The 14,038-nt window shown below is 41.7% G+C and overlaps 1 protein-coding gene across 3 annotated transcripts in view; it reads right to left on the bottom strand.

Annotated features, from left to right (window-relative positions):
• Window positions 1–14,038, bottom strand: part of ST8SIA5 (ST8 alpha-N-acetyl-neuraminide alpha-2,8-sialyltransferase 5) — a 42,481-nt gene that overhangs the window by 20,197 nt on the left and 8,246 nt on the right. The window contains exon 2 of one of the 3 annotated variants that reach the window (XM_035903098.1): window positions 6,838–6,945. The exons of the other annotated variants lie outside the window; for them this stretch is intronic. Within the exon in view, the coding sequence (XP_035758991.1) occupies window positions 6,838–6,945 (108 nt within the window). The remainder of the gene's footprint in view (window positions 1–6,837; window positions 6,946–14,038) is intronic. 3 annotated transcript variants of the gene reach the window in all.

Raw genomic sequence — 14,038 nt, 5'->3', positions numbered from 1 at the left:
GGCGAGCGGCTGGGGGGTGCTCAGCTGCCGTCCGGGGTTAAACCACGACACTTCATCACAGAGTCCATTGTGAGCGAGCCACCAAATCCTGCTAGCCTTCGCTTCTATTAATATTTCTATGCAACAACATCAAAGACTACAAGATTTGGTCAAAACATTTAAGGGCCTGACATCAATACAGTGATCCTTTTTCCTCAAAGAGTGCACCCTACCACTTCACATGGCATATTCTCCTAAGATTACTTTGACCTCATTTGGATGGAACGATCCCCATTTGGCAGATAAAGAAGCTGAGGTAGAGGCTGATTGACAAGTTTGTGGCAGGCAGAAACGGGGACCTTGGGTTCTGCTCTCCTAGACACTGCCTAGACTACATGATCACCACCCAGAACAAGAGCAGCCTCTTGTATTGGGTTTCTGTGGCAAGGTCTTGGTAGTGGGGAGGCTACAGGGGTGGCTTCTGTGAGAAGCTGCTGGAAGTTTTCCCTGTGTCCACCACTGGCCAAGGCCAAGCCCATCAGCGATGGTGGAAGAGCCTCTGTGATAACATATTTAAGAAGGAAAAAAACCAGCTGCGGCTCAGTAGCCGGAGAGAGAAGAGAAGTGAGAGGATGTGAGAGAAAACAGCCCTGCAGACACCAAGGTCAGTGAAGAAGGAGGGGGAGGAGGTGCTCCAGCATTGAAAGAAGTTGACCTTTCACACTACACCTTGCAAAAGAAAACACCTGGGGACATACTGATGTTAAAAGGAGATCCCCTGTTTGAGAATTGGCAAGAGAAGCAGAAGTGTTTGATGCCCTTAGATTAATTAACACTTCACTAGAGCTGTGGCACAAAAAATCACATCGCTGCATCTGTTGTTTCTGCTGTTTGGGAGCCTGTGTTCACTTGTCCACACCAGGATGGTGCTTGAAAGGCTGAACTGGGAAGGTGCTGTGGGCACCAAGGAGGAGGCTGGAGAAGCAATAGTTTTCTCCCATGTGAGTTGGTGAAACTATTTGCCCCCTCCTTGGGGACAACAAATATAAAAAAAGATGGTTCACATTGCTCCTGGCTACCACCTGCTGATGCCAAGGTCACTGGCATTAACTGGTTTAAATGTTTTACCACCTTCATCTCTAATGCCACCAGATGTAGTAGATGTCTAACTGATAACAAACGTTGAGAATGTGGCTGTAGCTGGGAACAAAATGTGTCATTATAAACTCTGTCATGTAAAAAAAAAAAAAAGAAAATATAAGCAAGAGAAAATGGTTGTACACCTTTGTACACATTATGGGGTAACAGCTCTTCTGAATTACTGCATCCAGTTCTTGATATCTCAAGTTTGAGGGTTTGAGACACCGGCAAGAGTTACGAAAGGACCTGAAGAAATTATTTGGGTTCCAAAAAGTATGAGAGGCATATGAAGCTTAATCCAAACATACGGTGACTGAGTAGGGAGACACTGCACCAGAAAGCAATGCCTAGTAGCAGGAAGCTTTTCAATACAGTGTAGCAAGGAAGGAAAAATTGTGCACAATGCCTGGAAGCTGAAGATAGAAATGGCATCTTTAGATCAGGGCTGGTTTTCTTTCCAGAAGAACCGGAGTAAATAAACAAAAGTCAGGAGCTGGAATTAGAATCACAGAATCAAAGAATCGTTTAGGTTGGAAAAGACCTTTAAGATCATCAAGTCCAACTGTTAACCTAACACTGCCATCCCACCACTAAACCGTGTCCCTAATTCTTGCACAGGGACGCATGCTTCCTGAGAGAGTCATTTAACAGAGGTTAAAAGCTATTAACTCATGAACCTCCTGATCTTCCACCTAGGGCATTTTGAAATGTTCGGCTAGATTTGTCTCCTTACAGTGTCTCAAGTTTTTCTGGTTTTGGTAATAGATGTCATCAGAAGTGTCTATCTGTCAAGACAAGGGCAGTTTCCCAAGATACCCTGCCTATCTTCCAAATTAAAGATTTTTACATTAAAAAACCCAAAAGTGCTTCCACAAACCAGACCTAAATTTATAAGTTTGATCTTCCACAGAAGAGGAGAGGCTTTTATATTTCTACCTTTTAAAAGCAGTTCACTGATAGCTCTATGGACCTCCCAAGTAACCTGAGAAAAGCACATGCACCCATCGGTCATATCTCAGAAGTGCTCCTTTTCTGAATTCCTTATTTGATCTGATGTGACTTCACAGAGAGTTTACACATCGTTACGGTTAAGATGATAGCTGTGATACCCTGAGGATATGTTTTTCATCATGACTGCAGAAGCTCCTGGCAAACTGGCACGGGCTGCTCAGTGCCATTCCAATTTTGATGACCTGTCCTCATGTCTCAACACACAGATCATTCAGGATTGCTTGGCTCTGCTCTCTAATGCCACATCAGCAGTGTGAATTGACCAAACATCCACGCCAGCCAATGCCACGGTTTTCCCTTCTCATCTGTCCACTTATTTGAGAGCCAAGCCTCTCCAAAATTTCAGTCTAATATACTACCCAATACAGCTCTACTGCAACAGCTGTGGGTGTAACAGCAGAAAAAACAGCCCTAAATGACGTGCCAAAGTCTAGGCTACATCCTGCCTTTTGTCCACCCACCTAGGATAAGCCCACCTTGCAGACCATCCTTCTGAATCAACACCACTACCCCCCTGTGCTCGATGGCTCTTCTCTCACACAGACTGCCATGCATCTTTGTGTAGATGTTTTCCCACTGTACAGTGTGTCACCCCTAGAATGATTTATTGGAGAGTATATTGAATTCTAGTTTTAGGGACACTTTGGTGTTTCTTTTTTTTCACAGTCACTGTATCTTAAGAACAATGGCTCCTGACAAGCAGCAGTAGGGTATGCTGCAGGGAGTCCTATTTTACCAATGTCATTTCAGAACTCCTCCAATTTTTAATAAACTGCTGTTTGGTTGTTTTAATCAAGTCCATTCCCATCACTCTGACTGAAATAAGCTGCTGATATTGTTATCCATATAACCACCTGGGAGGCATAACAAAATGCATGACAACACTTAAACATCAATAACATCTCAAAAAATACATTTTAGTTTATCATTGGAAGCAATGGCTTTTTTTTTTTCTTGTGGTTCTCAAGATTTTAGTATCTTTGTATGAGAATTTCAGCACTATGACCAATAGACCTGGCCAATGAAGTCTGATGTCTTAAGCCCTTACATTCACTCTTGTAAATGTGTATTTATTTGATTAATCCAATTGATTATAGTTTCTATTTTGTAGCCACTGGGGACAAAGCTCCAGATTTGTCATACTGAAGAATTCTGACAGGCCCAAAAGTATAAAGATCACATCTCCTCTCGCCTGTCAAAGGCTTCTGTGCTCTCACCACCTAAGTCCTACATTGAAGCTTATCTTCAGCTCAGATGGACTGAAGGTGGTAGAGAGCACCATAACTCAACTAATATGGCAGATAGATCATCACATCATTAAGGCAGCTTCTTGGCAACAAAAAACGCTTTAAGCATGAAGACTCACAATCCCAGTAAGCTGCAAAACATATTAAAAGGAGAACAGAGGAGTCGGGGCTCTAGGAATTAGTTTCTTATCTTACTTCTCATAACCAGCATCAGATAGAACCCTTTACCTGATTCCCCACAAGGATGTTGTAAGATTTATAATACTTAGCACAAGATAAAAAGCAAAAGGTAGAAATCTGAGCAATGGCCGATATGTACGAACCAGAAATAAGCCAGTATGTGACAATTGGTTGACATTGCATCTGAGTGAGGATTTCAAAGAGTCTGCAGCCTACCAAGTCCTCCTTTAGTTGAAACTACACAACCCTATGGCTTTGGAGAGTTGTTGAGTGGTTTCACGTTTACTCCTTGCAAGTATTTACAACTTCTTTGCTACCTAGAAGACCTGCAGCAATGCAATATGCATCAAAATGAAGCTTTCGGTGCCCAAAAAGCCCCAGCCCCAGAGATCTCTGTCAGGCATCTACCCGCAGCAATATTAGATGCCACAAACATGACCCACACTCTCAGTTGTACGACATACTGAACCAAGCTCATGATACTAGCTCTTCTCTCCATGGACTGGTTCTACGCAGCCTGAAGAAGTGTCCTACTCACTGAGATGAAAAGCCTTGGTTAGCTTGGTTACCCCAGCACAGTGGAGCTGTCTGCAATCAGAGTCGGGCTCACTTTCCAAAACTGTGTAATGAACTCCCCTGGACAGTAAAAAAACCATTACAATTCCAAGCCACACTTTAACTTCGTACATTAGTTAAGGTCTGAACCAGTTTCTACTGAAATCAGATAACACGACATTCTTTGTTTCTGTCCTACTTGATCCTTTTCATGCCATGTTTAATCTTCACTGTTCATTGGTTTTGATATGGCCACTACTCTCATGAAGTCTGGCTGTCTTGCAGTTCTAATGAACTTATTCTCTCAGCGTGCCTTTGCTTTGGAAGTCCTTCATTTTCATCTAATAAATCACTCCTACAGAATGAGTTGTCAATGTCATTACACCACGTATTAAGTTACAAGATTAAAAGATGAAGAGTAGTTATAGAATATACATGAGTTGATACCACATATGCATGAATAAACATGTATCTATATACATATAGATATCTAAATGATATAAGCTAATGAGCAGCATATTAATATAGATTTCAATTAACACCTTTAAACATCAAACCTTTCACAAGGAGGTGATAGCACACAATAAACTTCAGAGCCATGCAGTGAAATGTATTTACTGTGCGTATGCTGACATATAATTAGTTTTGTGGACTTCAGACATCTCTCTGGAGACATGTAAACATATACAAGCAAAATCAGGAAGGTAAAATGTAGTCTGCAAGTTTTCCATCTGGTGGAAAGAATTATTCATTAAAGAAAGGCTTGTTTTCAATTGATATCAACAGCCTGAAGTTGGGTGTCAGATTAAGGCTCTCAGGCAATGTCTAGTGATAACACAGTAAGAAAGGTGATCAAAGATAAACAGCAAACAATTTATGACATGCCTCTGCAGTTATTCACCACACAGTCTCACCTCCAGTCTCACCTCCACATTTATACCGTTCTTTTTTATTTTGCTGTATTCTCAGCTTTCAGACAGTAGACAAATGGATAAATAAAATCTATAACACGCTTATGTGCAGTATATGTTGCAGCTAGACTTATCCCTAACTCAAAATCCTCATCTTTCAGCTCCACAGTCATTAACATGGCACAGACTTTGAAATTTTCATCTTTTATTGGTATTACAACCTTTGAAATTTATACCTCGCTTGTGCAGTTTGAGCCTGTTTATATAAAAAAACACTTGCATCCTGAACTTCTTCATCTTTGAAGGGGCTAAACAGATTGAGAATAGTACTGTCGTTCAGTGCCTCACAACTAGAATGCATTTTGCAGTCAAGGGCTTTGGTTCCCCGTCTTGCAATCAATGATGGTTCAATTGCCTCTGCCAAGGGTGCCTCGAGGGGGAAAACTATACTTATTAATTCTCTCCTGTCTTCAGGAAGATATCTCGTGTTGTCTTTGCAACACATTCGGTTCTTTTATATGCCAAGGGCCTAAATTGAAGACTTTGCATGTACAGACTGTAGATGTACACACAAAAAAGGCAACGAAAGTAGAGATGGATAGATATAGATAGACAGACAAAGAGGTAGATAGAAACACATTTACTTTACATACACACCATTTTTCCCTTGCTCTGAGTCAAAAACTGCAGCTCAAGCTGGTTTTTTTTATAAAGAACCTTAACTGGTTAAACCAGCCGAGTGGTGAGTAGTGCTCATACAGGATCACATTACAGCGAAGAGCCCTAACAGGAATTGCAGCATTGCTGCGGTTCAGTGAGACCGGATGATTTTTGGCAGGTCAGACTCTGTACTTCCTCTTGCCTTTGAAATGCTATCAGCTCCACAGCTGTAGTGGCCTACGGTTACCAAAACACACTGTGATATTTTAAACAAAATCTGTAATTTATCCAAAGAGAGTTTTATTTATACATAGGTATTAAATGTAAGCTTCTTTTAATTATTTTATTATTCTTTAACTTACAGTCTTTCTAAGACTACCTTGATACTTATTGAACTTAATTCTACACATGACTCGGGATTTTTAGACTCTGTAACTGAGGTTCCAGGAAGACACCCCAAATATTCGCCCTACGCCTGTACCCAGATTTAGGCAGATGGCCTGCAACAGCCACAAAGCTCTTTAGGCAAAGCTGCAGGCTGTTCCCTGATTATGCACATGGCTCTTCATGACCCTTCAGATACGTGTGAGTCAAAAGAATCCTACTGCAAATTAATAAGTACAAAAAGTGCAATGGCACACCAGTGCTTCTCATATTTTCAAAATAGTGTAAATAAAAGAAATACTCCATTCTTATCTCAATAGAACACTTTTACCCTACTAGGCCCTGGAAAGATTTCAAGTTAAACTATGTTTTCTTAAAATACAGATTCTATTCGAAAGAAAGCCTTGGGCCAGATTCTCCAGTGTGCTCTGCATGCATCAATACTGTCATGTTGGGACATTGCCCACCCAAGTTCCACTCTCCAACACTGCCACATACTGCCACATAGCATTGGTGGGGGAATGGAAATAGGAGAGGCCAGGACACAGAAGTTACCCTCCTGCACTCTGCATGGATGCTTACGGCATATTCCAAAATGTCCCCAAGCTGTTGAAGGGGGGAAAACAGCACAGCATCTAGTGTGCCATGGGGAGCAGTATCGAGCAGCCAAAGCAAACTGCAAATCTCATTTTTCATACAGCCTGTGCTCACATTTGTGGTTCATACAAAAAGAGAGAGATCTCCGTAGTCATTCCCTCGGGTGTTGGTACCTGGTGCCTGTGTCACTGCCACTCTTCACTGCTCCGTCATCCGTGAAATTAAAGGTGCCGGTCCAATTTGCCAATTCCTCTCCATTCTGCCAGCTAAACTGCAGCCCTCTAGCAAGAAAACGAGGCAGTTGATATTTGATATCATTCATTAGGTTAAGACTATCAGCATGAGTTCTCATGCCCTTTTTCTTAACACAGAAATATGACTATGACACATTCATCAACAGATACCAAGAACCACAAAACATATTCTTACTAGTGGAAACAATTAATTTTCAGTTCCCATAGACTCTGCAAGTCCTTCAGTGGAAACAACACCAGACTCCCCAACCAAACTGGGAGGCCTGTAATCATCTATGCTCATAAACAACACACAAATGTGTTGGTAGAAATTTCATTCCCAGAGACGCAAGTGCAAAAAGCTGGAGACTTATGTGGAAAAATGCAGGGCCAAAGAATTAAATCCTCCAATCTTCAGTTTTACATCTACAGTAGTTGCTAAATATGGTGGGCACTGGGTCCTTCCTCTAATTTGTTGGCCATGCTAGCAAAGGATTTCTCATTTGATGACTTCTCTAAGTCACATTGTACTGCTTCTTTACCCTGTTTGGGAAGATGATATTTTATCATAGAATCATAGAATGGTTTGGGTTGGAAGGGACCCCTAGAGGTCATTTAGTCCAACCCCCCTGCAGTGAGCAGGAACACTTTTAACCAGATCGGGTTGCTGAGACATCCAACCTGATCTTGAATGTTTCTAGGGATCGGGTCTCTACTACCTCTCTGGGCAAAGAGCCAGACGCTATCACAGTCACCATAACTCCTTGTTTGCCAAACTTCCACAAATTCATTCCAAGACCTGTGATACCTGCAGTCTTCTGGAAACTACACCTATGGTTGGGTAGAAATCTCACATGTATTTAAAAAAGCTGGATCTGAAGAAACATTTGACAACACAAGTCAAACCCTTCCCTTAGCTCAGAAGTCAACAAAAAGGAATCTCGCAGATTATTATTTTTAACCTTTTCCATTTTAACCCAATTTCATGATTTCAGAAGCCTGGCAGCTGAGTTCTGAACATTTGGTGCTGCCAGTACTGAAAGTTAACTTCCCGGCTGGGCTGTGTGGGGACAGCCAGGAAGCAATCTGCCAGCCCACTTTGCCCGAAAGAAAGGGCATCCAGGACCCCGCTAGTTTTCTTGGTCAACAGGACTGGAGAATCTCTCAGGCCACATCCACCCTCTAGTCTAATTGGCAGGAGTTGTAAGCATAGGAAATTAAGAAGGAACAGCATGCGGCGTTAAAATAAGGCCTCTCTGCTTCCCGCAGCAAAAAAGGGGAGTAGCTCTAAACTGCTCCAAAAACTTATAGTAGGAGTTTATTTGTTCTGTATTTTGGAAATGTGTGCACATAACTACTTCTTGTCATAGTCATTTTAAGACAACCTTGTCTAACTTCAAGTATCTGCAGTGCAGGCATTTCCACATGAGCTAATTGTCTTTGTTCTTAAAAATCAGTAGAGATTTGGCCAGTACAGTTAGAGTTTAGGGATTTTTTTAGGCTGGCCTTCACCCTAGGGTGAACTGATCCATCCCCCAAACTCTTCCTCCATCAGCAGTACAGGCAGCCCGGAGTTGCTTGTAGGTGGATATGCATGACAGAAGGATGCCACCACCCAAGTGAACTGCAGTGCATGTCACCACAAATGTTTTTTCTGACCAAAAACCAAGATATCTCAAAAGAATTTAAGAAGTTTATTCTTGTATGTTTTGTGCCTTTAAATCTTTTTGTTTGGTTAGTTGGGTTTTTTTATTGAAAACAGACTTTTTGCTAAAGGCATTTTGAGGGAGAAGGAATTCTGATGAAGGTAGGGAGCCATTTCAACACTCTGAACTGAGGAAAGAGCTAGAGTCCTAAACTGCCCCCTCGCCTCCCAAGCTGCCTCCCACCACAAAAGGTGAAAGAAAAGCACTATGAAAATATGGAAAGTCTTCCCCTGAATCTTTAAAATAAATTTTCATTTCTTGCATGTTCTCCAGTGGTCAAATTTTGCCTCTTCCAAAGAAAAAATTTAATGGGGACATTTCAAATATAGAAGCTAAATTTTTGCTCATATGAGACCCATTCTGACTACTTCTCAGTTAAATATGTCTATGCAATTCTTCTCTTTCCAAAAAATCAGAACAAGTGGAAGAGACAATCCTGATTGCCATAAGCAAAATGAGATGATATTGTACACATATCTTACATTCAGCTTGGGGAGAGCTACGTTGGTGATCAATTTGGGGAATCACATCAAAGAGTGTATAGGTTTTGCTATAATAGCTATAGGGTAATGCAGTGCTATGGCTTGTCAGGGAGTCCCATACCTGCTACGTTGCTCTGACAGTTTTTAATCAGCTGAGGCTGCCCAAGGTACAATTACAGAGTAGAATATTGGTGTGAAGAAAATACGAGAAAATTCTCACTTTTAGTAAGACACCTTCACTTTGGGGCTTGTTGAAATAAACACTTGTGATTCCTTCCCGTGTACCACAGTCTTAACACGTTTTTTTGCCACACTGTAACTGGTATGGAAACATGTTCCTTATGAATGTGTATGTCTTTGTAAAAGGAGAGAGTAGAAGTGTGGAAAAAACAAGATGGAATTGTACTTTTTAACTGAGTTTAAATTAGATGTTTGGGGCTTAGATATTTACTTGCAAACTGAAATAGAGAGCATTAATCTAGATAAATAGCTGGTGTCGGTGTGTCCTTCAGAACTGAACTCTCCTAAAGCATAGCCAATATTCAGGCAGATGAAATGAAGAATCAAAATGTTCAGTAAAATCCTTTCCCTTTGTACATCTTCACTCCACAGCTGAAAGGAAAGCTAAATAAATGCTTAAAGGCGGAGGGGGGGTGAATCTGTCCATAAAGCAAAAGAAATTACAAAACCTTTATATTATATATATATTATAAAACCTCTTTAATGCCCTCCTCTCATCAAGCCTTTTTTGGGAACAGTGTGTCCTGCAGCTGAGGCACCAAGTTTAAAGGAGGACATGCACATTTTGGGTAAGATCCAAGGAGGAGATCAGGAAGACTAACACTAAGGAATGGTAGATATCCCTTATGATGATCAGCTTAAATTACTTAGCTTTGAAATGGAAGAATGGAGGATGCAATTGAGGTACAAAAATATGTAACGAGGGCAAGCAAGGGTCTGGGTATGACACTTCTATGTGGTAAGGACAAAGTACAAAGTCATGAGCTGAGCTTAGGGTCAGGAGCAAGCTACGTGTCTGACCCTGAACCAGACAGGGAAAGGCGACCACACAGTGCTCTTCTTCCGACAAGTACTCCAGAGGTTAACAACACACAGACTTATAAATACACAAAACACACCACTGGAGAAACTTTACACAGCCCATAGGACTGCATGTCTCACTGTGACTCTGCCAGACTGAGACCAAGCTGCTGTGCTGCATTTTCTGGAGTGATGGTACAATAAAACTCTTCCTCCTAGTAAGAACAACTCCCACCCGTGAATAATGGTTTGAAGTATTAGGACTGAGTAGAAGTCAAGGATGAGACATTTAAAAACACTGACCTGAACTAATTCTGTTCCTAACAAGATTACTGAGAGTTTTACCATTGATTTCAATCAGCCTTGAGTTGGGAGATTTCAATTTTAAAAATACAAAATCTTCTAATCCTCTCAGCTGTAAGTTTTAAGTGTTCATAAAAGCTGTCTGGCCAAATTTGCAAACAGCCTGGGAAAACAGAACAGAGACACGAGCTGCTCCATCAGTATATTTCTTTGGTGTACTATGGTAGTTAAATTCTAACATGTTCACTCTCAGCACTAACTACATTTCAACAGGTTAAAAAAAAGAGGTAAATTACGCTTCTGTGAATCAGTGTTGCAATAGAAAAGCACGTACAGGATGGAAACAGAAAAGGAAGAGAAAAAGAAGCAGAACAAAAAAGGGGAAAGATTAAAAGAAGGGAAGGAAAGCAGAGGAAATTACTTAGACATAGAGGTCTCCTACGTAATTTAGACGTAAAAAAAAAAGCTAATCTTGAACCTGGGATCATTACCAATGATTACCAATGGTGGAACTCTGCCATTTGCTCAATTTGCCCTAATGTTATTTCCTTCTAAAATCAGTACGTTTTCTCAACGCGTGATGCTGATGACGACAAGGGAAGACTTTATAAAAGCTGTCACAACCAGAAATGCTCTTAGTGCAGAGAGATGCTATATTTTGCCCATTCACCACAGGCAAATTTCTCATCAAGGTTTATGGACACTATTAATCACAGGACTTACCCCATAACAAATAAGAGTATGAGCAATGTTGTGCCTTGCATTAGAAAAACTCCCTTAAGTTGGATGTCTTAGCAATAAAGACCTTGAGTTTCAGGTAAATGTCAAAGCAATATTTTGATCCTAATTAGTAACTGTAAATATTGAATCAGTATGCGGTCAAATAAACACTGGCGTAATGTAAGAATAGCAGGAGGGGGTGAAAAAACCAGAAAATTAACAAAACAGCAGTAATTCTGAAGGGCTTGTCAAGACCAGCTGTCAAGAAGCAGCAGGAAGCAAAGCAAAAAGCCTGTTGCCGCAATCCAAACAAGAAACCACTCCCGCACAAGCAGAGGTTTTAATAGCAGAGGATGTCAAACAATTATGAGGTTTTTGAACTTTAAGGTGAGAATGAACAAGTGGATAGATTGCAGCAAGAAGTTTCGTATCCACGCTGCCATCACACTGAGATCCCACCTCAGGGGTGTCTCGTTGCCTTTCTAAAGCGCGAAGGCAAGGTGAAAATTCAGCTCAGACAAGAAGGCAAGCTTTTAAAAGGGACCTATTCTACAGCTAATAAGTGGAGAAGGCCCAAAAGACTTCAAGCACAGCTGGTGGACCTGTTTGGGCTTTAACCAGAGAGCAGGCCGTGACCATGTATGCAGCAGAATTTATTCAGGAGAGAGCCATGTGCTTTCAAGGCATAAGAGCACTTTGGTGCAAGTAGCTGCGTAACACGCTGATCAACACCTATGGGTAACAAGGACTGAGTTGCAATGGGGGCATCACGCAGGTGGTGCGAGGAGAGGGCACGGAGAAGCACCTGCCACTCCAGTGCCAACCCATTCCCCCAAAACCGCCAGCCCATCTCATTTCATCCCAACCAGCCGGCTATTTCCATTCATCTTTCAAGGTGACAGCTACCACTGCCCCCATCCTGCATCTACCAGAGGCAGACTAAAACCAAAAGCCAGCAAAACCAGACAGAAACCAATGTCATTTTATATCGATGGAGGTAAGCCAAAATCTGACTCAGCTTGCTGGCCTACCACAGATGGTCGAGCAAGGGGAAGCAGAGGAGTCACAGAATCATAGAATCATTTAGGTTGCAAAAGACCTTTAAGATCATCAAGTCCAACTGTTAACCTAGCACCAAGGAGTCTAAAGACTCCTTCTTTGAAGGGGTGAAAGGAAGATATGGATGTCCCCAAGAGCAAGGAAAATTATGTCATTTTCTGTCCGAGCTCCCTCTTACTTGTCTTCACTTTTCCTGCTCTTTTTTCCTATCTGTTCTCACATTCCTTCTCTATATGCATTCTCGCTAGCAAAGAGGCCATTAGGACGTGACAGCAGGCCTGGATTTCGTGACTCCAGCTCCTGTTTAAGGTATAAGCTAAAAGTATATACATTAATTCTGTATACCTCATTAATCATTTTATAATCATGTTTCTATGGTGGCCGTGGTGCTGCACTACACATACTACCCAAGCACAGAAGCCATATACAGTCCCTGCCCTGACAAACAGACAATCAAGGCTATGTATGGGTTTCTTAAAGTCAGTCGAAAATCACTTTCTTTCACTGTACCTCAGTTTCCCTGTTTCATAATTCTCGTGCCCTTGAGAGGAGGAACCGAAAACTTCAGTGTTAAATGATCACGCTACTCCCTTTGAAAATGGAAAGTGATGCCCCTAGCCCACTATTACAGAGATATAGGACAATCAGATGGTTAATCTTGCTGAAGATCCAGTTCCTTCTTTCTGCAAAATAAGGCAAATATGACTCACTGTGTCCACAGGGTGTGTGGAAAATAAAAGGAAAACAGCGGTATGCATGAATGACCTGCAGATGAGAGTGATTGAAAACACTCACTAAAATGGAACAGAGAGTTAGAGGAGGTTGGGTAAGAAAGGGGAGTACCAGGAGTCTCCAGTGTGACAGACTGCTGCACAAGTCCTGTGTAGCATGCTCTAGGTGAGCCTGCTTTAGCAGGGGGGTTGGACTAGATGATCTCCTGAGGTCCCTTCTAACCCTTACGATTCTGCGATTCTGCGAAGTGAAGACAAGCATAGGAGCCAACAGAGATAACAGTAAGAGGAGTCCTGGAGAAAAAAACAAGGATCCATTTGGGGTTTTTTTGCACAGGCCAGAAACAGCAGGTTTATTTACACTGCACTTGAAAAGACATCAGAAGGGCTTGAAAGGAGTAAAGCAATGCACAAGGTAACAATGAGATGCTGAGATCAAACCCAACCCAGCAGTTAAGCCAGACTCCCTGTCCAAAAAACTCCCCCGTTCCTGACAAAAGGGCCAGACTCAGACCCTGACGACAATGAAGTTCGATGACAAGAACAAGGCAAATGCTTGCTGGAATAGTTTAATATCACTTCAAACACTCCAATCCATTTCGAAATAAATTTTAAAGGCACAGCAATCTAGAAAGACACAGCACAGGTGAAAGAAAGGAACATAAATCTGCCTGTAGCAGTTCGGGTCCAGATCACCTGTGCTGTAATGTCAGAACAATATCATGTATGCATTGGCCTCCTTCAGTGGAGAATCCATGGGTATAACCCTACCAGGTAGAGCACAAAGAAATAAAACATGAGAGCCAACTCATGTACTTGAGCGGGATGCTTCCCTTCTTACGGGAGTCCATAATAAAACTCACATTTGTGTTGAGTGGAAGCAGAGTTGAACCTGACCAGTCCAATTTAGAAAAATTTACTTGTCCAGTCAAATTCATCAGGTGCAAGTTTTAGTCTGGATACCTACACACACAAACTTCTGCTCACAGCATTAAGAGAGACCAATCTTTGCCTCAATGACCTATATGGCTTTGCACATTGACTGACAGCGGGTAACTGCTGAGCTGATTGCTTGCTATCTTATTGGGACAAAACCCTT

This window comes from Egretta garzetta, unplaced genomic scaffold, assembly GCF_000687185.1.
Source record: "Egretta garzetta isolate BGI_Z169 unplaced genomic scaffold, ASM68718v1 scaffold179, whole genome shotgun sequence".
NCBI classification, from domain to species: Eukaryota; Metazoa; Chordata; class Aves; order Pelecaniformes; family Ardeidae; genus Egretta; species Egretta garzetta.
This window is presented reverse-complemented; position numbering and strand designations above follow the sequence as displayed.